The 26,072-nt window shown below is 38.3% G+C and overlaps 1 protein-coding gene across 1 annotated transcript; it reads left to right on the top strand.

Moving 5' to 3' along the window:
* Window positions 1-9,718: 9,718 nt before the first annotated feature.
* cep55l (centrosomal protein 55 like) lies at window positions 9,719-25,448 on the top strand. Its single transcript, XM_062054851.1, has 11 exons — window positions 9,719-9,849; window positions 11,930-12,149; window positions 12,251-12,358; window positions 16,077-16,232; window positions 19,922-19,975; window positions 20,054-20,296; window positions 20,955-21,148; window positions 21,228-21,351; window positions 21,445-21,516; window positions 24,028-24,153; window positions 24,234-25,448. The coding sequence occupies exons 2-11, from the start codon at window positions 11,961-11,963 to the stop codon at window positions 24,438-24,440; spliced, it is 1,473 nt and encodes a 490-aa protein (XP_061910835.1). The 5' UTR covers window positions 9,719-9,849; window positions 11,930-11,960; the 3' UTR covers window positions 24,441-25,448.
* The last annotated feature ends 624 nt before the right edge of the window (window positions 25,449-26,072 follow it).

Below are 26,072 nucleotides of genomic sequence, written 5' to 3' on the forward strand. Positions count from 1 at the left end.
ATGTAAATAGTCATGAAAATAAAGAAAACGTATTGAATGAGAAGGTGTGTCCAACTTTTGGCCTGTACTGTATATTACCACATTAATTTGACACAATTTCACCAAAATAGTTTTACTTGCATATATTGTCATATATACTACATAGCAGTGGAGGCTGGTGACTTCCAGAATTGAGGAGGCCATTTTTTTCTGCTTGCTCACTTCACTCGCGATGGAATGTTCCCTGTTCTCTTATCTGTCTTTGTGCTGGCCAAAGGCATACTATTTGGAGTGTAAGCTACAGTCAGAAAGTTCTTGCTGATGCAATTCATTGTGCAGAGCTTAGCCTTGTGCCTTCCTGAAGGAATTACATTGCTGTAAGTCTATGAGCCTGCCTGATAATTAAGAGAATACTCACAGGTCGTGTGGATCCAGAACGTGTCCAACTCAGCCATCCATCCCCAGATTAAAAAAAAACTGTAACGTTGATTGCAAAAACGGTCTTGTCTCTGCTTTTTGTTTCCCTTCAACAATTAAAAAAAAAGTACAAAAATCTCAAATTGCGCCAGAATCTCGCCGATTTCCGAGGTCGTTTTAAGCAAAAGTATTTGGCTATATGAGCTATAAACTTCACGGATGATAGCCAGGGGTGTTCTCTAAATTTCCTGAAAAGCACAAGTTGATAGGACACTCGTAGCCACTATGGCGAGTGTTTGTTTGACTGAAGTGGCTGGCGAATTCTCAAAATGGCTTCTGTGTTGATTAGGAAAGGAAAGGATTGATTCCAAATGAACCAGTAGCATGTGATTGGACGAACAAAATGTCAATCTTTCAGCCCTGGACACAATGCATGGTGAGGCCAGGCCTCCGTTGCCCACCCATTTTCAGTGATCTGGCCAATCACATATTGGCATGAAAAAGCATGCATTACATTGACTTCTATGAGAAGCTAATTTCCTAGGGGAGGCCTGGCCTCCCTTAATACAAACTGATAGGGAAATCTGGCCTGTTGCTTTACAATTGCAATATTGGGTTTTAGCCATGGGAACATTTAGATTTATGAACAAAACTAAAATAATATGAATATAAAAAATAAAAAATATGTTTTTTGTTAAAATAAATAAATAAAATAAATATATTTATTGTTTTTTTTAAATCTCTCTCTTCTCTCAAATTATTGGGGAGGCCAGGCCTCCTCCACCTCTATGGAGGAGCCTCCACTGCTACATAGTAACGTGAAAATTAAGACTCTGCATACAAGACCACATTTCTCCATACCTGTTTCACTTGCATATATTATATTACTGCGCTGACTATGAATGTGAGACAACATTTTGCCGTAATACTTTCACTCGCATGTTTGTAATATATACTACCACACTGACCTAATTACGAGAAGGTTCTGATTATAATACATTTGTTCATAAGTTTAATTTCCATTTACAGAATTGCATTTAATTTTACCACATTAACGCATTAATAGTTTTACTCGCTTGTACTCTCATATATACTACCATATGCACGCGGCGCTCAGCTTAAACTCTGAATATAAGACCACATTTCTCCATAACTGTTTCACTTGTTTATATTATATTACTGTACTGACTCTGAATAAAAGCCAAGTTTTTGCCCTAATAATTTTTCTATTGTATATTCTCTTATACTGTATACTAGCATATTAACATGAAAATTTGACAGTGAATAAAATACCTAATTTCTCCATTACGGTTTCACTTCCATATATTGAAATATCACTCCACTGACTCATTTCACTGTAAAAGTTATACTCGTATATATTGTCATATATATTACCTTATTAAGGTGAAAATTAGTGTTTGAATATCAGACCATATATTTCCGTAACTTTTGCTTATGTGTATTGTAAAAATATAACTGCGCTGACTGATATATTTTAATATATATTACAACACTAAAGTTTTACTCGGGTATATTGTCATATGTACTACGGTATTAACTTGAATATGAGAAGGCCATGAATATAAGACGATATTTCTCCGTAAATTTCACTTGCATGTTTTATAAATAAAGTTGGTATGGCATATATTGTAATATGCACTACTATATGAAATGACCCTAAAAATCTGAACTTTTTCCATTACAGTTTCAAGTGTGTATATACAGGTAATGTATATTGACATTATGAACCGAATATAAGACGGCACTGCACACATTTTTCGATTACAGTGAAGTGGAAGCTTGTTATACATAAAAACATATTGTAGTGTAGTCAGTATTATAAAAATAAAAGTTTTATCACAATCCTAACAGACAATGGCACATTTTGGACCCAACTAAAATCCTGTTGTGGATTGTGTGCCTTCTCAGACAAAAAGCCTGTGAGACGCGTCGCAGCAATAAATTGTCGGCGTTGTCCGCCTCTCTGCATGGCTGAGCAAACCAAATCGGATCTGGACTTTTTATGACTCTGTGCCAGCGGCGGCAGTGCACTTTTCAGGCTGCCTGTCCAGCCGTCCTCCTGTCCGTCCGTCTATTGGGCCCATTCTTCTTATGAAGGCAATATCTCAGCAGCAGCTGGGAGGGAATTTCATTACGGCGGAACAAACTTCCACTCGGATTGAGTTGTTCAAGGGTTTGTGTCGTATCGTAATTCACCTTTTTTGTTTACTGTAATTCTGAAAACCACAACGACCAGATTTCACATATCCAGACTTTGGGTAAGTCAATCATGAGCTTCTCTCAAACGTTCTTGGCCTGATCATTGAATTACCTCTCTTCACCTGCCAAGGAAAGCCAGCACATCCACACTGCTGAGTAGGAGAGATTGAGATGTGACTCCGACCGTGAGTTTGCAATCAATTAAGGGCTTAATAGAAATTCCTCTGGCCTTTAAAGGCAAGTGAAGAGAAAAGAAAATGACTTTTTCTAAACTCTCACATCTTGATCAGGAAGGGGCTGGATGTTTTTATGCGTCGCCATCAAACAAAACAGCCGCCATCCCAGCGGTATCATCGTGTTGGACAGAAATACTCATTACAAAATGTAATTAATGAAGCGAATCCCGCTCAGGCCAGCGCTGAAGGATTGCAGACTTGATTTTCTACGTGCTGTTCTGCACTGGGTACATTTGTCCTAGATAAAGCTAATGAACTGTTCTGCTCGCTATCACAAACTTGACCACAGACTGCGCTTGTAAGACTGGGAAGGAAATAAAAGAAGATAATATAAAAACTTTACATTACTGATTTGTGTTTGTTGGTTCATTCATTTCTTCGTAAGCGACGTCCTGGCTCAGGGAGGCTGCATTTGAAGGCCAGTTGGTGTCCCGTTATGAAAATCTTCTTCAATTACAGCCAACTTTTCTTGTTTGGCATTGTTACGATCTTTTCTGACTCCCACTTTATAAGATAGTTTGCTTTGCTTTTTTATGTCATGAGTAGTGATAACATAGCCACCTACCATGGTGACTTAAGGGCAAAGGTATCAGGTTTGCATTAATGTGATAAGTAATGCTAACATGTAGCCACCTAGCATGGTGGCTTGAAGGGGAACTGCACTTTTTTGGGAATTCGTTCACAATCATTATGAATTTGTTTTTTTTCCTAATGCATTCTAACTTAACGTAAATAAAAGTCTGTTAACAGCAGAGCCAATGGGAGGTCCTCTATTTCGCCCATAAAACCCAATAAATAACCATTCAAAAAGCCCCAAAAAATGAACCATTTACATTTAATGACTTGAATATTAACCAAGTATTAATGATATTGTTATTATAAGCGCTAACGCAGATGAACTATTTAATCCAGGGGTGCTCATTACGTCGATCGCAAGCTACCGGTCGATCGCGGAGGGTGTGTCAGTCGATCGCCAGCCAGGCATTAAAAAAATAGTCCTAAAAATGAGCGATCATAAATCTTCACTATGACGTCACTTTCGTCACTTGATTGACATTCACGGCACCCGAGGGTCTTCTGAGATTACGCTGGCTGCTGCCAGCTCATTATTAAGAAAAAATGACCGACAGGAAGGCGAGAAACACTTTTTATTTCAACAGACTCTGGCGCCGTACCTGTCGTCAAAACTCCACAGACCGACTGCACAGTTGCACAATAAAAGCGCTGCTTCATCCTGCCTGCGCTAACAAAATAAGAGTCTCAGAAAGCTGGCGTGCACAAGCCAGCAAGCTACGGAGTTTGCCGCCAATGTATTCCTTGTAAAGTGTATACAAAGGAGTATGAAAGCTGGACAAATAAGATGCCAAAAACCAACCACTTTCATGTGGTATTGGACAGAAAGGAGGACTTTTTTTCTCCTCCATTTGAAAATGCGGACGTTATCAGCACCACTGTCTGATTCCTATCAATGCAAGTCATCAGAATCAGGTAATACACCAACGTATATTCTTGTCTTCATGAAAGAAAGGAATCTATATGTGTTAAACATGCTTGCATTATCTTTAAACACCTTTAACGTGTTAACAATATTAACTATATGTGTTAAACATGCTTGTATTATCTTTAAACACCTTTAACTTATTAACAATATTAACTATATGTGTTAAACATGCTTGTATTACCATTAAACACCTGTAACTTCTTAACAAAATTAACTATATGTGTTAAACATGCTTGCATTATCTTTAAACACCTTTAACTTGCTAACAATATTAACTATATGTATTAAACATTCTTGTATTATCATTAAGCACCTTTAATTTATTAACAATATTAACTATATGTGTTAAACATGCTTGTATTATCTTTAAACACCTTTAACTTGTTAACAATATTAACTATATGTGTTAAACATGCTTGTATTATCTTTAAACACCTTTAACTTGTTAACAATATTAACTATACGTGTTAAACATGCTTGCATTATCTTTAAACACCTTTAACTTGTTAACAATTTTAACTATATGTATTAAACATTCTTGTATTATCATTAAACACCTTTAATTTATTAACAATATTAACTATATGTGTTAAACATGCTTGCATTATCATTAAACACCTTTAACTTGTTAACAAAAACATATATTTCATAAATAAGTAAATATAAATTATATATATGAATGAGGTGGAACCCCGCGACTTGATCAATTGAAAAGTAGCTCGCCTGCAGAAAAAGTGTGAGCACCCCTGATTTATAGCGTGTGTCCCTACGTTGACATGATCGAGTGGTCTGCTGCTTTCTCGCCTCCTTGCTAAAGAAGTGTTTTGTTGATCATAAATCATGCATCTCACCTGGACAGAAGAATTCTGAGGAGGTATTCTGACAAGTTGGTACTTTGACAGCCGTTTTGGGCCCGGAAATAGCGAGAACGACACGAAAAGACGCTTGGTCCCTCCCCCATTTCTTCGTGAGGATTATGAGAAATTCTTCACCTAAATGGGAATATATGTACATCCTAGCAGTCGGCATCCTAATGACAGCAGAACGTGTACAGTAAGTGATGTTTTATTATGTTTGTTGGCTCTCATGAAGTCTGCAGTGAGTAATAATCAGTGATGAAGAAAAAAGAAAGCAAACATGATTAGTTTTTTTTAAATTAATGCTTAAAGTGATCAAAATACATTAATATTAAATGTTGTTATAAACGTGCCTGTTACTACATTACATATATACGTTTGCACTTACATAATGTATATAAAATCGCAATGGAGATGTTTGGATGTTTTTAAGGGTTTCGTAAGCGGAATTGCGCGGCTACCTTAGGTTCCATTGTAAGTGAACTTTTGATCGCATTTATTTAATATTTACAATGCAAAGAAAAATCCATCCATCATCTACATAAATGCGATCAAAAGTCCGCTTACAATGAAGCGTATGGGAGTCGCTCTATTCTGCCTATAAAGCGCTCTAAAAACATCCAAACACTTCCATCAAGGTTGTATATACATGCTGTAAGTGTATATGTAATGTGGTAACAGGCACACACAACATGTAATATTTACGTATTTTGACTATTTTGAGCATACGGCGGTGCGTTAATTTAAAAAACGCTTCACGACAAACGCTTTTTCCTTCGACAACATCACTGGTTGCTACTCACTGCAGACTTCATGAGAGCCAACAAACATAATAAAACATCACTTACTGTACGATGTCTGCTCTCACTGGGATGCCGACTTTTAGGATGTTGTTAGATTCCTGTTTAGATGAAGAATGACTCATATTCCTCGCAAAGAAAAAAGGGGGGTGGAACCAAGCGTCTTTTCGGCTCTTTTTTGCCATTTACGTATTTAAATTGGATGCCAAAGTTGACTAATTCGTTGGATTATGTCCTCATCTTTATACTATTAAGGTAAGAGGCATGATGTCACGTACGATGGAGAAAAGACGACACTGAGGCAGGGGTGTCCTTTAGCCTGATATGTATTTATTAATATAATAAAATTATGTGTGTTATGTACGTGAAGAGTGGAAGGAGACGACACCACGAAGAAACTCAGGTTACCGGATTTATTGTAACCTTTGATGAGTGAGTGGGAGGTGTATGCTACTCTATGTGTTTGTTGCAGGACTATGTGTGATTTTAACCATGTGAATATTACCAGACGATGTTGTACGTGTGTGATGGATGAATCTTTCGGCAGTCCAAGAGGGCGAGGCAAAGAGGGGGTCCGTAAGCAAGCAGGTGGTCAAGGGCAGGAGAGAAGCGACAAGGTCCGTGTCCAGGCAAGGTTTGAGGGTCGAGGAAGGCAGTCCAAAGTCTGGACGGAGGTCGAGGCACAGAGCTCGAGCACACGGGACAAGACGGGTACCGAAGGAGCATGAGACGAGGGAACAAGGAAGACAAGGAGACCGAGTGTGAGGACAACAGGAGGGAAGCCAGAGACGTGAATGCTTACTGCAAAGAATTAACGACGTTCCGGCATTGGTTCCAAGGGTCAACTGGTCTTTATGCTGTCTCCCTGATTATTGTCAGGTGCGCTGACGGCCGATAATCTGCAGCTGCGGCGTTGCGTGGGCGTGAAGCGCCCGGTGCGTGCGGGGGCGTATACTCGCATACTGCCAGCCAGTGTTGGATCTTGCTGCAGGAGAATTGTGGGTTCGAGACTGCGCCGTGACAACATGTGTAATAAATCCAAACGTGTATGGTGTGATTATGTGGTGCGTCTAGCTGGTGAGTTTTACCGTATAATGTTGAAGGTGCGTGTTGTGAGAGGTGCGGAAGTCCAGAACGGGCAAGGCAGGCTCGGAGGTCCGTGGGCAAGCAAGAGGTCAAGGGCAGGAGCGAGGCGTCAGAGTCCATGTCCAGGCAAGAGGTCGAGATCCAGGGAGGCAGCAAGAAGACAAGGAGAAATCCGGGGAGACGAGACACACAGCCCGAATCCAGGGAACGAAGAGGAACTGCAGGGTGACGACACAGGACAAGACACAATGAGCACAGAGGAGGGGAAACACCGAGAACAAGGAAGCACATAGGCGAGGAGAGCTAGAGACGTGTAGGGCTTACTGTATGAAGACAAGTAGCTACGTTCTGGCACTGGAACGCAGGACACGCTGGCTTATGAAGGACGTGGAGCTCTCATCAGCTGCAGGTGTGTTGATTGCTGATTGTGTGCAGTTGCGCGGAGGCTCGGCCGCAGCAGGAGAGGAACGCCCGTGGGCGTGCTCAGAGGAGCGCACAGCAGGCTGTGCGGCGGCAGGAGCTTGAGCCGTAACACATGATTTATAATCTAGAATAACTTTCACAAGCTCCGACGCGAGGAAGCAGCTCACCAGCTGATGATGACAACACAGCAGCAACAAGCTTGTCGCTCTCTCTGACAATGCACCGCTAAAAATAGTTTGTCTGCGTTAGCGCTTATAATAACAATATCAGTAATATGTGGTTAAAATGCCGGTGACCGAATGTGAATGGAGTATTCTTGGCGCTTTTTTGATGTTTATTTAGAGGGCTTTATGGGCAGAAAAGAGTACCTCCCATTGGCTCCATTGTAAGCTGACTTTTATTTACGGTTATTTATGACTTTGAAAATATTGAGAAAAAAAATATACATCCGTCTTCTTGTCTCTCATAATGATTGTGAACGATAGGCAAAATGTCAAAAAAAAAAAAGTGCAATTCCCCTCAAAGACACTTTCCTGACATTTGGAAAAAGAACGATATTGTTTCAAACGCAAAACACTTGCATACTTATAATTTCCTACCCATAATTCAACAGTAAATGCATGAGTGTGTGTGTCCTGTGCCTACAGTGGGTGAAATAAGGTAAATCATCTGGTGTGGCAAAAGAGAAAGTATTTTGCAGTGTGCTGTTGTTGTACAAAAAAAAAAAAAAAAAAAAAATCTAAGGCGACATTATAAAAAATCCAGTACAGTGAAGTGCACAAAAGGAGACTCGCTCAGGGTTCAGCTAAAAAAGACCAAAAAATACTCTGAACCAGAAAGACTGGGTTATATATATATACACTGCTTTTATACTTGATTCACTGAAAGAATACATCCTCACTCATGGCTAATGATGTTTCATAGGATAGTTTCTTTTATGCTGTATAATGAATACGGAGTATGCAATATCTTGTCCTACTGAGGGCATGAACCTGATGCCTTTTTTGTCTCTTAATACAGAATACTGCTATTTGAATTAAAAACTCTTTACACTGAAAGCGAGATGCAGGCCCCAGTGTGACACTACAGTATATATATATATATATATATATATATATATATATATATATATATATATATATATATATATATATATATATATATATATATATATATATATATATTTTTTTTTATATATATATATATATATATATATATATATATATATATATATATATATATATATATATATATATATGTATATATATATATATATATATATTACCTCACTTATGTATCATATATATATATATATATATATATATATATATATATATATATATATATATATATATATATATATATATATATATACATATATATATATATATATATATATATATATATATATATATATATATATATATATATATATATATATATATATATATATATATATATATATATATATATATATATATATATATATATATATATATATATATATATATATATATATATATATATATTACCTCACTTATGTATCATTTATGCTTTTTCTTAAGGTCATGTTTGCAACAAATTCCCCCCACACTGTTTTGCAAGGCATATTAAATTGCCCAAGCTTTTGCTTTAATGCAAGCATTAAAATGCATAGTACGTGTCACAAGCTAAGCGTCCCCTCCCACAGATTCATCACAAATGGACTATTGTTAATTATAGGCTGAACAAATGGGCGCAGATTCGTCTCCATTTTACAATGCTGAGGTTTCAGGCAGTGTTGGTGCTGTCAGAAAGGAAATTATACAGGTGGTTAATTACAGATAATATAATGTATGTGCTTTGTGGTGACATTTGGCAGTGTTTACTGCATCATTGTGCGGCATGGAGTATGTGTTTCCTACATGAAATATTAATCTGACTGAGGTGTTAGTAAAGAAATGGTGCAAACAAGGGGATCTATCCAGAATAACCAGAATATCAAGCGGAGACGTGTGTGCCCTTCATTCACTGTCAGGGGCAGCCCGGTGCTACTCACCAACAACGGAGTTTAGGGGGAAAATACGTAATTTGCAATGCGTCGATATAAAACATATAACCTACTAATTTGAGTCAGTTATGTCGCAATATTGTCAATTAAAGTTTCAAACTGTTTGTGTTTCACCGCCTCAATTTTGCGGAAGCGTTGTCACCGTAATAGGAAACGAACGCGCCCATTGCGGAAGTGACGTCACGGCGCTGTAATTCAAACTTCAGGAAGCGAAAAGCAAGGGAACTGTCTTCCTTCCTGACACAACAAAAGATTATTTTGACGTCAAAGCGTCGATTCTGTAAGTAAGCTTTTTTTTTAAGACCATAAGCTTTAATATTTTTTATTTTGAAGAATGAACAGCCTGCCGAGCATGTTTGTGTTTTGTAACGTTAACTTTCGATGAATGACAGGTGTATCATGCATGCCCTGTTTGGGTGTACGTCAATACCATTTTAACTTAGCTAGCTATTTTTACATTTGTACAGACAAAACTAGATTATTGGTCTTAAATGAGTGATTGAGTACATTGTTAAGTTATTGTTCCCAAGATGAAGAGATTGGTAGTGTATTAATTATATAATGTGGCCTTATCTCAGTGGTCGGCAAACCGAAACGTTGAAAGAGCCACAAAATGAAAAGCCGTATATACTGTAAGTCTTATAATGAGGGCAACACATGACGTAAGTGCCTAAATTAGCCTACTATCAAAATGACTATGTGTCGTTGACAGAAATGTTGAAATTTTATATTTATTCTACACATTTTTACAACATTAGAAACCATTTGTAAATCAGAGGCTACTCAGAAGGTGAGATAACTCCTGGAATTTACTGGCTTTTAATGGCCAAAGGTATATATATGTGTATCCAAGTTAAGACTTTTAATAGATTTATTACAATCTTTGGCAAGCTAGGTAATGTTTGCTGTGGTCTGGAACAACATGGCACACAAACAACTATCTGAATTGCAGCCAATACATACAGATAATGTGTCATGAGACGTGCAAAACTAAATTACATACAAAGAGGATACAGGTAAAGGATATTAAATGAGCTCAAATATACCTACAAATGATATGTACATACAGCTAGCCTAAATAGCATGTCAGCATTGATTAGCTTGCAGTCATCCGCTGACCAAATATGCCCGTTTAGCACTCCTCCAACAAGTCAATAACATCAACATAGCACACATTCGTGTACACACGCACAGCGTGAAACTTTTGGTGGACAAAATGAGACAAAGAAGGAGTGGAAGATTTTACATGGAAACAAACTGTTGCGTCACAGTCCACAATATGGTGAGTTCAAGAACCGCTGAAGTTAGTAGGACAAAACGGTGTTCACCAAATACTCTCATCATTGAAGCATACACACAAACATATTAAACAGTGGGCTTTCTAACAATTGGGAATATTTGTGTTACATTAGTCCTCAAACAAACAACATACTAAAAAAATTATTTTCTCCTCATCTTTTTCCATTTTCAATCCGTTTTTAAAAATGCTCCAGGGAGCCGCTAGGGTGGCACTAAAGAGCCGCATTCGGCTCAAAAGCCGCGGGTTGCTGACCTCCGCCTCATCTACTTAACTAGTGCAATTGCTTCTATTATAGTCTCTTTTAGTTTTTGTTTTTAGTTTATGGAAAGTCTGCACTTTGCATAAATCATGTAGATTTAAATTTAGCATTTGTGGTTAACAAGAAAAATTTAATCTATTTTGACGTTGAAACTTTGGTTTCAGTGACAGCGTTTGCGAGAGGTGGGCGATACAACAAATGTTGGTGTCGATCCGATACCAAGTAATTGCAGTATCATTACCGTCGATGATGACACTTTTTAAATCAAATGTTCCGATTTTGTCATTTTTTGCTTTTTATTGTGTTGCTCATATTTAGAATAAAACACCAAAAAAGATGTTTAGGCAAAAATATATATATGTGAGAGGATCCAGCACCCCCCGCGACCCCGAAAGGGACAAGCGGTAGAAAATGGATGGAAGGATGGATGTTTATCAACACACTTATTTTGTGAAAATTGAACAATACCATTAACAGAATATAAATCCAACAATACAGGACAATTTTACATTTTTGAGGAAAATATAGTCAATAGGACAAATAACAAAACTAAAGCAAAAACTAGCAATGGCTCATTTGAAAAATTTGCATTTAATTTTTTGTATAATTGTGAGCAAGACAAAAACAGATTTTTACAAATAAACATGGAAAATAAGTGAAACATATCAACCACATCACAATACTATTGATCTGATACCAAATACCAATGCTACCCTGGTATCGATAATATTGATATTTTGATTTATTCGCCCAACTCTAGCTTGCCTGTATGAAGACTAAATTAAATGTTTCCCTTTATAGCGGTCCAACCCTCGCAACCAAGAAAGCCACAATGACATCCAAAGGTGCAAAAGACACTTTGGTGGCCAAACTAGGCTTCAAATCCAGCAGCTCTGCCTCTAAAGCCGAGGCGGAGGTGGAGAAGGTGAGGCGGGAGAACGTTCATCTCAGGAAGAAGATTGACGAACTGGCCAAACGACACATAAGACCGCCTGACTCGGACAAAAGCAAGCTGCTGGAAGTGAGTGGGGAAAATGTCTTAGCTATCAGTGTGTGTGACATGTTCCAGTATTTTAACCTTATCTCTTTAATTGTTTGTTTTCATTATTTTTTTTTTTTTAGAGAATTGTTTCGCTGGAGACGCTTCGAGTGAGGAACAATCAACAGTTGCTGGTCAGAGAGCAAGAGCTGGAAGCTGTGAGGCAGCAGCTGACGGCTAAAGGCGGCGAGGCATGTATACGATGAAAACATGCAGAACTGTCCAATTCCGCTTTTATATAAAGTTGTCAAACGATTGAAACGTCATCTTTTAGGACGTCCACGCCATCATCAGCTTTAATGAGCACTATAATGTAATTTATATCTAATTCTGAGAAAGATCTATGCAGACTGACAAATTGTTTTCAACAAATATAATACCCCATTTTGTATATGGCAGGTCAGCTGCTGCTCTTCTTTGTTTGAATTGGGATATGTACTTACCGTATTTTACGGACTATAAGGCGCACTTAAAATCATTTTTTTTCCCTCAAAACTCGACAGTGCGCCTTATAACCCGGTGCGCCTAATGTACGGAATAATTCTGGTTTTGCTTACCGACCTTGAAGCTATTTTATTTGGTACATGGTGTAATGCTAAGTGTGACCAGTAGATGGCAGTCAAACGTAAGATCATACATGTAGACTGAACTATGATGGCAGTCACACACAACAGATATGTGTAGATTGCATTTTATATGTTCCATTAGAAATATAGAACATTACACACGGCCCTCAAAAATCTATCAAAATGTTTTAGTACGACTTTGGTAAGCTATGAAGCTGGATTGTACTGTGCTTCAACATACGAGTATTATGAGGTGGCGACTTGGCCACGGTGTACCGCGCCTTCCGCCCGATTGTAGCTGAGATAGGCTCCAGCGTCCCCCGCGACCCCGAAGGGAATAAGCGGTAGAAAATGGATGGATGGGGTGTATAAGGTCCAACATAGATAGACAACCTTCACACACTACGGCCAGTATAGTAACACACTAACTTATCTCTTAATATTACAACTTTCTTTCAAAAGCATGACTTAGCCTCCAAACATTGATTATTTTCAAAAAATACATAAATAGAATAGAATAGAATGCTTTTTTATTGTCACTATACACAGGTACAATGAGATTAAAAGCAACTCCAGTATCTATATATCCAGTAAATATAGGAAGAAAAGAAAAAGAAAAATAGTGCAAAAGGAGGTAAGGTGCACAGTCCAGTTCTGAGAACGATTTATGTTCAATGTGTTGTTTACAGGAAATACATTTTAGTGCACGCACAGGTAAGAAAGAAGTATAAAAACAATAAAGAATAGCACTGAAGAGGAGAGCCGTGAGCCGCTGCAACCGTGCGCGCCGTTCCCTTAACATTACAACTTATATCCGTGACATTTTTCTAAAAAACAAAATGCAACTTTATTTCCTTGGCATTACAACTTTTATTCTTGTAATACCACAACTTTAGTCACATTTGAACACACATTAAATAAGAAATGTTTCTAAAAAAAACAACAATGTTTTCGAAACAATGACTCTAATGTTACTAATTTATTCTCTTAAGTGGCCTAGTGGTTAGAGTGTCCGCCCTGAGATTGGTAGGTTGTGAGTTCAAACCCCGGCCGAGTCATACCAAAGAATATAAAAATGGGACCCATTACCTCCCTGCTTGGCACTCAGCATCAAGGGTTGGAATTGGGGGTTAAATCACCAAAAATGATTCCCGAGCGCGGCACCGCTGCTGCCCACTGCTCCCCTCACCTCCAAGGGGGGTAATCAAGGGGATGGGTCAAATGCAGAGGACAAATATCACCACACCTAGTGTGTGTGTGACAATCATTGGTACTTTAACTTTAACTTTAACTTTAACTTAATGATACAACTTTTATTCTTGCAATATTATTTATATTTACAGTATATTTCCGTAAATGAAGATGGTATTTTCCAAAATACAGTATTCTCATAAATTTTATGTTTTATTCTCCGAATGTTGCGACGTATTTTCTCAAAAATCTGACTTTATTCAACAAATTTTTTTCCTCAAGAATACAATATTTATTCCGTAAAATTCAGAATTTAAAAAATATTCATGTTTTTCTGTGGCAACTTTTTCGTTGTAGTATTCCTAACATACTATTTATAACAAAAGTTCTAACACAGCAATTTTATTCTCACTCAATAGTCATGTGAAAACATTTTTCTTAAAAATACAATAGCCACCTAACTTCACGACTTTCGTCTTGGTACATGGTGACTATTTTTATCGTAACAGTCTTATTGTAATATTTATAGTTTTGTGTCAACCATGAAGCCATTTCATGGTATACAACTTAATCATGGAGATATGAAGTTTTTCCTAAAAATACGATGTTCACACAACTTTGCAACTTTTTCTTGTACCATTTAATCTCTTTATACTTTCTGAAAATGAAATGTTTTGTCAACTTTATTCTCAGAAATTTGCAAATTTTATGTTGACTTTTCTCCACAAAGACAATTTTATTGCGCAAAAATGTTACCAAAGAAAATTATTGTAAAAAATATTACAACTTTTACTTTGTAATGTTTTTTTAAAATTGTTTGTCGAATTTTTAGACTTTAATTCTTGTAATGTTATATTATTTGTGTTTTATTCATTTAGCTTTATTTCCCATAACATACAGCTGCTATCAAATAGATCTGTAAAGATGAAGTTAGAATTAGAATAAGATTAATTTGATTAGAAAAAAGCTTTGTTTTATATTCTTGTTGCTTCGATTACTCGTTTGAGTATAGCTAATAAAAATTTATAAAATCCAGATTGAAGTGGTGTGCCCGGAACTTTAAAAGAGCTCACATGAAAACCCTGGTGTGTGGGTGCTGTGATCAGTGTGGTGGCCACTAAGAGCAAGTTTTTATTTTTATTTTTATTTTTATCAATGCATACATGTTAAAATTGCAATTTCAATGTTGACAATGTGCATTTATTAGGAAAAAAATAATTAAGGTTATGGCAGGCACACTAATTGTTTTTTATTTAAACTATTTTCCCTAAAATATGCATAGAGGCAATAAAGGGTTGTATTTGCTTACTCGATTAATCTGGAAAACCAATAATTAGTTTAATCGATTACTAGAATAATCAATAGCTGCAGCCCTAAGCACAGTGCAATGTCTTGCAAAGTTATTTATATTTTTGTGGCATAATACCAAGTGTTTTATATTTATTTATTTATAATTAGAAAAACTTCTGCACAGCTGTAATGTCACCATAGAAGTGGCGCCTGGTGCCTGTCGATTAGAACTGGAAGACTAAAGCCACAATATAGTGAAATGGTTTTGTTATAACTCTTCTTGCTTTCCCTATGGGGACCATTTTGAACCGAAACATGTAATGTATGCCCGCAAACGACATCAGCAGCACTGACTGTCACATAAACTGATGTCAAACTACTACAACACAATCCGACTTTTGGTAACCTTTGCGTCCTCCGTGAACACATTTCCATTATGCCCTATGCACAGACGGTATGAAAACAGGTGATGCGATCTGAAACTACTACTATCATAAAACCACTGTTATTGCCACATAGACGGGAATAACTTTATTGGAGTGCACATGATAGCGGTGGTGTGTGGGTGCAGTGATCTGTGTGGCGGTGAACAGCGGAGAGTTTATGTGTATCTTTATGAATGCACTGCAATTTCAATGTTGATGATGTGCATTTATTCCAAAAAAAATGAAGGTTATGGCAAGCGGAAAAATGTTTGTTTATTTCAACTATTTCCGTAAAATATGCATTGAGGCTTCAAAGTGTTTTATTTGATTACTCGATTAATCGAACCAACTAATCAATTAAGAAAATGATTGACGGTCTTTATTATATTAAATAAGGACCATCATATACTTGTTGACCTTTAATGGCTTTGTTTTAGGTGGTGGCGGCACTGCAGTCCCAGCTGGACCAGCGGCGGAAGGATGCGGAGCAGAGAGACGTGCAGTTCCAGAATCTGTCGCAGGAGACGCAGAACCTGAAAAACAAGCTCGCCACCGTTTCTGCACGCTGCCAGACACTGGAGACACAAGCTGGGGTACGTCAATCCATCATATTATAGCCCCTTTTAACACCCCCTGGACCCTTTTTACAGTTCTCTGTTTGTGTATGTATATTCAGCCGTTCACTACTACACCTAATATGTAACCCCCTTCATTAGTTGTTTCACTGATTATAACAATTTCCATGTGCAGTTATAGCTCCGCCACTAGGTGGAACTGTTTGACTTAGGCTGGCTTTGAAGTAATAGTGTTTGTAATAATAAATAAAGGAGAGTAACACAAATCCTTTTCTTATTAAAATATCAGATTTGAATAAAATGCTTAGATTTTTCTTGCTGTTTATATATTGAAATTCATACAAACACCTATTATGACCCACTTCTTAGTTATGTCCCCACCTTCCAGGTTTACTGCATTTGCATAACCATAATCTCACTCACCGATCCTACACCTTTTCCCCTCGTGTCCTTCCTGGATACACGAAAGCTACTAGTTGGCTTAGCATTTGAGGGGATGTATATATATATGTATGTGTGTGTGTGTGTGTGGGTGCGTGCATCTTTAAATCCACCTGAGAGGGTGAAAGTTGACAAGCTCACCATGCTTGTCTGCAAGGCCGAGAGAGCTCACGCAGCATTGGCGCACAGATGATCATTTAGATGCTGCCTGTTGTGACAGTGCCGTGAAGGGTTTGCACCGGGGCTCAGACATCGGGTGGTATCGGGCATGTGTAATTATTGCGCTAGAGGGACGAGGGAGAGAGGGCTGTCCAGCAAGCGCATGCCCTGGGGGTCGTAAAAGTGTATAAAATCTACACGTAGCCTTAATACAAAGAAGCATCTGACAGGGTTTGAAGCTGTTGGAAGAGAGTCGCGGTTTGTGTAGGAACTGTAGGGAGCCTCTAAATAAAAACTTACGAGTTCAGATAAGTCCGATAAGAAGCCTTTGCAATGTTTTTCACTTCAGGGTTTCCTCTAGATTAATTAGTATTAACACGTTTTTTTATATCGTTTTGCTCCATTTTCGTAATTGTTGCTGCTTATTGTACAATGTGCTTTGTTGACAATTTTTCAGATGTCTGGAGACTTTTAGAGACTTTTTCACAAGCAACAAATTTAGCATCTTTTTCTGGTGTTATTATAGACTGTACTCGTGTTTAGAGAGTTTTTCTGTGATGACAGGCAAGCTGCAGCGAGCATGACGTCGCACTTGCTTCGCGTTGCTGCTCCAGTTGGACTGTCTCTCCTTCAAAGCTGCAACTGCCTCTTCAAATTTGCACATTTTGTAGATCTCTGTCTGTGGGTATTTCTGGGATGTATTACAGTTATGTCCACATCGCAGACATGCTGACTCCACCGCAGACTGTCCTGTGCGCATTGCTTACATCATCACAACATCCTGTTCCGGCAGCACTCTTACGGTTGTCAGTCTTTTTTCGGCCGATTTTTTGTGCATCGCTAGTCAATAGTGCGCTAATAATAGGCTATACATATATCCATTCATACTGCAACAACCTGCTGGTGGTAATGTTTTATGTTTGTGTGATTTTGATTTGATGTTTATTGTTCACATGATTGCGAACGTATCGCCCGTGCCCGAACGAGGTTTGACGGAGAACGAGGAAGTGGTGTTGTTTGCCTGGGGACGCACGGAGACAGACGTGTGTGTACAGGAGGGAATAATGTTGGAATCGGGTCGGTCGTTAGCATAAAATGGCAATAAAAGTTAGAAATAGCGTCAGACTTTGTGTGAATTCTTCTGGAGTCTACAATTAATTATACTACATTAATTTGTTTTAATGTAAAACCCCTTTTTTTGATTTGTGAAGGCTATAATTTTTCTGTGGCGGTGCGCCAAAACCAGTTACATTAAGGTGAACTCCTGCTAGTTATCTTTGGCCCTATTCTTGTGTTTATACCCTGTGTGCTAACCCACAGAGAAAAACTGGCGACTGCTTAGATAAATAAATAAAAAGAGAAAAGAGGCTGTTAAACTCATCTTCATTTTGCAACAATGATTTGGATTTGGAGTGCATGAGAAAGTGTCTCTGACCACGCAGTTGTTTATTAAAAAGTATGTTGAACAACACAGCAACCGAACCAATGTTGTAATAGCAGTGAGGGGCAAACTGCTCAGCATTGTAAACAACAGTACGAAAGTGTAACATGTCACACCAACAGCTGAGTTGTGGCATTTTAAAGCGCATGGATAGATGGATAAAGCTGCTTAATACTATATACAGTCGTCCCTCGTTTATCGTGGTTAACATTATTCATAAATTGAATATTTTCATAGTTTGAGCATAAATAATATTTTCGATCTTCTAAATAAGTTTTTGTAACACTATTGGAGCCCTCTAAAAATGAAAAAAACATATAGTCACCTTTATACTCCTTTCACCCAATATAACATCATTGAGTGTGTTCCACTGTAGATTACAGTCTTTCACCCTCAGCCTTGAGGATCCTCCAAGTGTCATTGCTATACCCGTCACCCGGCCACTATCTGGAAATAGTTTGTCACATCCTGGGTAATTCCTCCAAGTTACAACTGGGCCTCAATGTGCTGAAACCACCGGCGTGTGTTCTTTTGCTAAAACGTGGTTAATAGTGGCAGCTACAATTGTTAGCTTTGTTACCTGTCAGCATTAAATCCTTTTTAGCAGTTTGTGTGTCCTGCTTTGTCATTCCACATAGTTCATGGCAAAGAGAGTTCATCCCCACTTTGCCCAGACAGCTGCCGATAGCTGATAACAGTCTTAGTTTGCCATAAGTGTTGCACCGAATGTCCGATGCTACGTGTGCTATTGTCCTTTGACATCGCCTGAGTCAAAGTCTCACCAATGTGGAGATATATTATAAATGGGGCAGGAGTTAAAGATGAAGTCCATCAAGAAGTTGTTCAACTCGAGGTTGTTGCAGTGCATATAGTGCCAAGATTAGCCGCCCGCTTGGTGAATATCTTTATCAATTGCCACATTGTAATAATAGAACATGAGACGAATATTGCACTGTAACCCTTGTAAATAAAACCTAATTAAACACCTAGTTTAAGCAAAAACATGTCGAATATCTTTTTTTTTTTAATCTGCAATGTAGTAAGCTGTGATATTTGAAGTGCAATTGTAGCAAAAACAACTATTATATATATTTTTAAAAAATCCAAAAAAAATCAGGAGGGTGCCTACAGCCACAGCTGTTTAGTGCCACACACCTGGCTCAAATGAAAAAATTATTTATGTCGCTAGTAGAGGTGGGAATCTTTGGCCACCTCACGACTCGATTATGATTACGATTCAGGAGCTACACTTCAATTAAAAATCGATTATGGATGCAGCTTTAATTTATGTACGTATATTGATGCCGTTTTACATTTCTTTTCGTTTCACTAAATAAGCGTTTATCACTTGCAACTTTTAAAAACAGTGCATTTGTAATAAGAAATTCCCATCACATGTATTAAATTCATGGAAATGTGTAGAAAACTGAAACATAAGTGCCTTATGATAAGGGAGCTGGTCAGAGCTCTTGGGTAGGTGGCTCGCTGCAAATTTTAAAACTGTCTGAATTATTTAGTTTACAATAAATACATCGATTATTGACGTTTACTAATCAATTTTATAATCATCCATGTCCGGATTGCGATGCATTTAAAAATCTTATTTCCCCCACGCTAGTTATAATAATGTTGGTTTTCTATGGTTGACTTTCTGTTATGTGATTAGAACGGACAGGCGCCCCCTGCAGACCTGGTGGTGGTACAAGACCAGCTGAGAGATGTGAGTATGATCACCCTCACTCCGGCTCATCACATGATCTCAAGCATTAGGAAGTTCTGAAGCGTCTCCTCCACTCAGGCGCTGGAGAAGAACCAGCAGTGGCTGCTGTACGACCAGCAGCGAGAGGCCTTCGTCCAGTCCGTCTTGGCCCGCACGCACGAGCTAGAGCAGCAGCTCAACCGGGCCAAGCAGCAGGACACGCCCACACAGGAGGTGGCGGCCGACCGCTCGCAGAAGGAAGCGCAGCTCATGAAGGAAGTGGAGAAGCAAAGAGATCAGCTAGAGAGAACACAGCAGGAGCTCCAAACCCAGAAGGAGCAGGTACATCCATCATTGTGTTATGGATCCAAAAAATAGTAAAAGTGGATATGAGAATATTAACGTTTTAAATTGGATTCATCAAGCTACATTGGTACCAAATGTGGATCAGATCTGGACTGAATTTGATGTCTTTTTTATGGCTGTTGACACACATAGTTTCAAGGTTAATTACATTTTAAAAAAGGTTTGAATTATTGTTGATGTAATATATATAATTTAGTAAAAATTAATGTATAATTATTTTTGATTTATGTAATTTATTAAAAATAAAAGTATGATTGTTTTTTTTTTTTTTTGTTTTTTTAAACATTTTGAAAATACCTGAAATAAAATACAACTAATAAGTGAATACAAAAGAAGCCATGTGCAGAAAACCGTGGATTCCAATTTCAATGAACAATACTTATTTATAATATTTAACAAATCAATTACTGTATTGTTTTTACAATCAAAAAATAATAATACATATCTTCTCATTAAGTGGTTATAAAAACATTGTAACACTAATTGTTGCACGAAAACGTTTCATAAAACGTAACCTGGCAGAGGGAATAATTTTCTTATTTAACAATTTATGTTGCACTTAAAATAATATTGTGAGTGTTTTTCTATAATTTATAACGGCAAAAAAACAAATATTAACCCAATGCCTGTGCAGAACGTCCGGAGTCAGGGTGATCTGCACCATCAGTGCGAGCAGGTCGCCAGGTTGCAGGAGGAGATGTCGGTGCTGCAGCGGCGCTCGGACGACAAATGTGACGAGCTGGCGTCCCTGCAGAGGAAGTGCAAGGAGCGCAGCAAAGAGCTGGAAGAGACCAGGATGCAGCTGCAGACGGAGCGCCTCAGTAACAGGTGCTTGCTGCACACTTCGTCAAGCTCTGCGAAAGAAGTTGACCCCTACTGTCTCCACGTTTTTACGTCTATTATACAGACATGCTGCGTCTGAGGAGAGGCAGGTGTCCTCGGAGCGAGTGGACAGAATGAGGGTCGAGCTGGAGGGCGTGGACTTAAGACTGGAGGAGGAGAGGAAGAGATCGGCTGAACTTCTGCTTCAAGTGACCTCTCAGCCTTGTTTAGCACCAGTCAACACGCACATCATAAGTGTATCGGTAAATGTTCAATTGAAATGGGCTGACTTGACTTGACAGGTCAACGTGCTGCAGAAATCTCTCCTGAACCAAAGCGAAGAGCAGAGGAGGATTGCAGTACTGGAGCAGCAGGTGACGCCCCAACTAACCAAGACTTAAATGTCGACTGCACTCAATCACTAAGACGCTACATGCTGTATGCACAGGCAACACGCACATCTTGGAGCGTGTGCAATATGAACAAAAAAATTCATATCCTAATATCCTTTTATGTTTCAATAACGATATATATCACAATTTATAAATATACACACATGAATGTCAATATGGCTGATATTTTCTCATTTTATTTATAAAACACCTATTTTATATATAAAAAGGACAGACAAACCAACAAATAATTTTAGTTCCAGTCTTTCTTTTCGACAACGTATACTAGGTCAGGAGTTCTTAACCTTTTCACCTTGGGCCCAACTTTTCCACTACGCAGGGGGCCGGGGCCTACTCAAATATTAACTCTGAATTAGTAATCTTACTCTTGATTTTATTCATGTTCGATAGTTATATCTAATAGAATAGAATAGATCTTTATTGTCATTGTACAACGAAATTGCAAGCAAACTCATTTAGTGCAAATTCATAATGACTAGGGCTGCAACAACTAATCGATTATAAAAATAGTTGGCGATTAATTTAGTCATCGATTCGTTGGATCTATGCTATGCGCATGCGCAGAGGCTACCTTTTTAAACGTATTTTATTTTATTTATTTTTTTATAAACCTTTATTTATGAACTGCAACATTTACAAACAGCTGAGAAACAATAATAAAAATAAGTATGGTGCCAGTATGCTGGGTTTTTTTTCAATAAAATACTGGAAAGGATAGAAATGTAGTTTGTCTCTTTCATCCGATTATTAATCGATTAATCAAAGTAATAATGGACAGATTAATCGATTATCAAATTTAATTGTTAGTTGCAGCCCTAATAATGACAAATAAAAAACATAAGAAACTGGTACTAAGATTAATAGATACAAATAATACATAAAATACCAAGCACACAGCTCACATGCACAGTCGTTCTTTTTTATGCCGTGTGTTCAGTGACACTATTACTCTTGGGTAGAAAGTGTTCTTAAATCTGTTTGTACGGCGTGGCTTGGTTGGGAGAGCAGCCGTGCCAGCTCCCTCAACACCTGAGGGTTCCTGGTTTGATCCCCAGCTTCCGTCTTGTGTCCTTGAGCAAGACACTTCACCCTTGCTCTCTGATGAGTCGCGGTTAGGGCTTTGCAAGGTAGATCCCACCATCAGTGTGTGAATGGGTGAATGCGGAAATAGCGCTTTGAGTACCTTGAAGGTAGAAAAGCGATATACAGTTGTAACCCATTTACTGACAGTTTAACAGGACAAACCTTGTCAATTGGTATGAAACCATGCGTAAATCCCAAAAAATATTATTAAGGCTTAGGTCAGGCTGATTACAACAATAATTTATCAAATATGATGCAAAAGATGGGACTCTTAAAAACTGACGAAAATAAATGTACTCACAATTATGCAGTGCTAAAACAAATTCCACCTAAATTAATGATAAATAATAATATATATGTTTCTTAAATGAACTGTCAATAAAATTCAAGTGCAAATGAAAATACAGCTTCACCACTTTAGTCATAATTTGTGCACTTAAATTTCCCTGACTTCTTCTATTTGATGCAGACTAGCTTCAAGAGGTGGTCACCTGAAAGGGTATTCACTTCACAGGTGTGCTTAAGCTCATCAAGAGAATGCCAAGAGTGTGCGAAAAAGTAATCAGAGCAAAGGGTGGCTCTTTTGAAGAAACTAGAATATAAAACATTCATCAATCCATCTATTTTCTACCGCTTATCCCTTTCGGGGTCGCGGGTAGGGCTGGAGCCTATCTCAGCTGCATTTGGGCGGTAGACGGGGTACACCCTGGACAAGTCGCCACCTCATCGCAGGGCCAACATCATTCACACTCACATTCACACTAGGGCCAATTTAGTGTTGCCAATCAACCTATCCCCAGGTGCATGTCTTTGGAGGCGGGAGGAAGCCGGAGTACCCTGAGGGAACCCACGCAGTCACGGGGAGAACATGCAAACGTATTGTGAGGCAGACGCACTAACCCCTCTTCCACCGTGCTGCCCGAATATAAAACATGTTTTCAGTTATTTCACCTTTTTTTGTCAAATACATAACTCCACATTCATAGTTTTGATGCCTTCAGTGACAATCTACAATGTAAATAGTCAGGAAAATAAAGAAAACGCATTGAATGAGGACAAAGTGTGTCCAAACTTTTGGCCTGCATTGTATATACTGTAATATCGTAACGCACTAATATGGCTCGCGCTTTTTTCCTCATGAAAAAACCTAACTTAGCAAACTCTCTTAAGAAGAAGTCGGCAACTGTTGGTTTGGTTTGAATAAATCTTCAGATCGAAATATAAGAATATTCAGATGTACTTTTCCTTGGGGTAATCAAAGAAAATACAGTCTTATACTGTATCTAGTATTGTATTTTCCTCAGATTTAAATCAGTACATTTACTTTTAAGTGTGAAATGTCCACTGTGAAAATGTATGATGTCTTGTGGTTCCTACCGCCCCGCACAGATCCAACTCTCGGCTAAAGACTTTGAGAACGAGAAGTTGGACCGTCAGAGCGTCCAACACCAGCTTCACAAGGTCCTCAAGGAGCTCCGCAAGGCCCGTGACCAGATCGCCAAGCTGGAGTCTTCGGTATGTACCATTTTTACATCCTAGAAAAGATGTCAAATGTTGTCGTCTGACTTACCCTTTTTTGTCCATGTTCTTTTTAGAAGCAGCCCAACAGCCGCTTCTCGGAGCCCAGCTCTTACAGCAAGCTGGAGCGGCTGGCCATTGACGACCCGCGCTCGCCCACGTCGCCCTCCAAGGCCGGCGGCCTCCTGGACGAGAGCTTCCTGGAGTGTCCTAACTGCCGCGTCCACTACCCCACCAGCCGCCACCGCGAGCTGCTGGCTCACATCGACTTCTGCTTGGCCTGAGCGCCCTCAGCCTGCAGCACGTAATCATCAAACACACGTTTTCTTTTTAAATCTCATTTTTACCAGGCGGGCTTATCATGAGAAGGTAACAATTAAGATATCATTTATCAGGTTAAAAGGGCAACTTTGGTCTGTGAAGTCCAAATGATGGTATTTAAATGCCAAAGATTGACTATACTTGAGTTTCTGCTTTATTTGTTTGGTTTTTCATAAGGTGATGTATTGTGCTTGTTTTTGTCATATTTATTTTGGGGTTGGTTTTTCAGTGAGCTTCCATCTTTTTAGGGCAACTTTAATCAGTATTTGCTCTTTTTATAGGTAAAGGTATTATTTGTTTATTTCTTTGATCATCTTGGCACAAAGTTATGTTTTTTTTTTAATATTGTTAAATATAACCCTGATAATAGGGATCATCTTTCCATTCTTGCCTTCAACTATCATGAAAGAAAATCATGTGACAACCCTGAATATTTTTTAAACCTGTTTTGGGCAAATATTTCATGGAAAAAAACTTACAATCTCAGAAAATACATACTAAGACCTTTTCCTCCTTTGGTGTGCGAGTGACGGGATGAAAAGCTCCGACTTGTTTGGAAGAAATATAATCATAGGACAAAGCTAATGTTTTTAAATATTGTTGTCACTCCGTTGTGCTTTTAACCATATAAGAATCATGTATGACTTCATTTGGCAGCACAGTTATTCTCCTCTTTGTGGACATTGGACTCAAATAACTGACTTTTTGTCAAATATGTTGCTGCTTTTCCCTTCCATCACCACCATGACTTGTTGCGAGGCGGCAACAAGATTGCATCGAGTTAATTCCTTGTAAGAAACTATTTAAGGCCGAGGATTAGCGGCGGTCCTCTCTCGGCCGGGTGGAAAGGTGTCTTTATTTCCGCCCGCCGCCTCGGTAATGAAACTCCTTCGAAGTTTGGGTTTTTAAATCCTTTCGGACAACTCTCTGTTTTGCTTATGTAATATTCTTTTGTTGTGCAATAAACTTTCAAAAATATTTATGTGCTTTTTCCAAATAAATGCATGAGCAGAAAGGTTATCTAGCTATGATAGAATCTGAACCACAATGTATATCTGGAGTAAAATTATGGGAGGGATTGAGTAAGTATTTGTGACATGTTTTTAATATGTGCCAGTTAGAGAAACAATATATGCATACAGAGGGGAGGGTATTTAATTGGCCCCATTTGTCACGGTTTACCTGACACATGAAACGTGACTAAGTGGGCTGTTGCATTATCAGGAGTAGAGGTTTAAATATCTTAAAGTGTGTTTTGTGTGTAGTGGATTGTCCGAAGCTTAAACAGCAACAAAAGTGAGTTTAGTACAAAAAGTTTATTTACCCATAGTCAAAAATGCAAAGTCGGATTGAGCTGCCCATGCAGACAAACAAATCTCCTCCGGAGGACACAAGAATCACTTGGCCATTTTATCTGTTTCCCCATGCCCCAAGGTCCCGTTGTTTTCGACATGTTTGTTTTGCAACATCCTTGAATCCCTTAGTCATGCTTAGACAATCAAAACATTTTGTAGAATGGTCAGAGCGACTCCATATTCAACTTTGTCCTACATCTGGTCCTTCAATGGTATAGAATAGAAGAGAAATGAAACAAG

This window comes from Entelurus aequoreus, linkage group LG08, assembly GCF_033978785.1.
Source record: "Entelurus aequoreus isolate RoL-2023_Sb linkage group LG08, RoL_Eaeq_v1.1, whole genome shotgun sequence".
NCBI lineage: Eukaryota > Metazoa > Chordata > Actinopteri > Syngnathiformes > Syngnathidae > Entelurus > Entelurus aequoreus.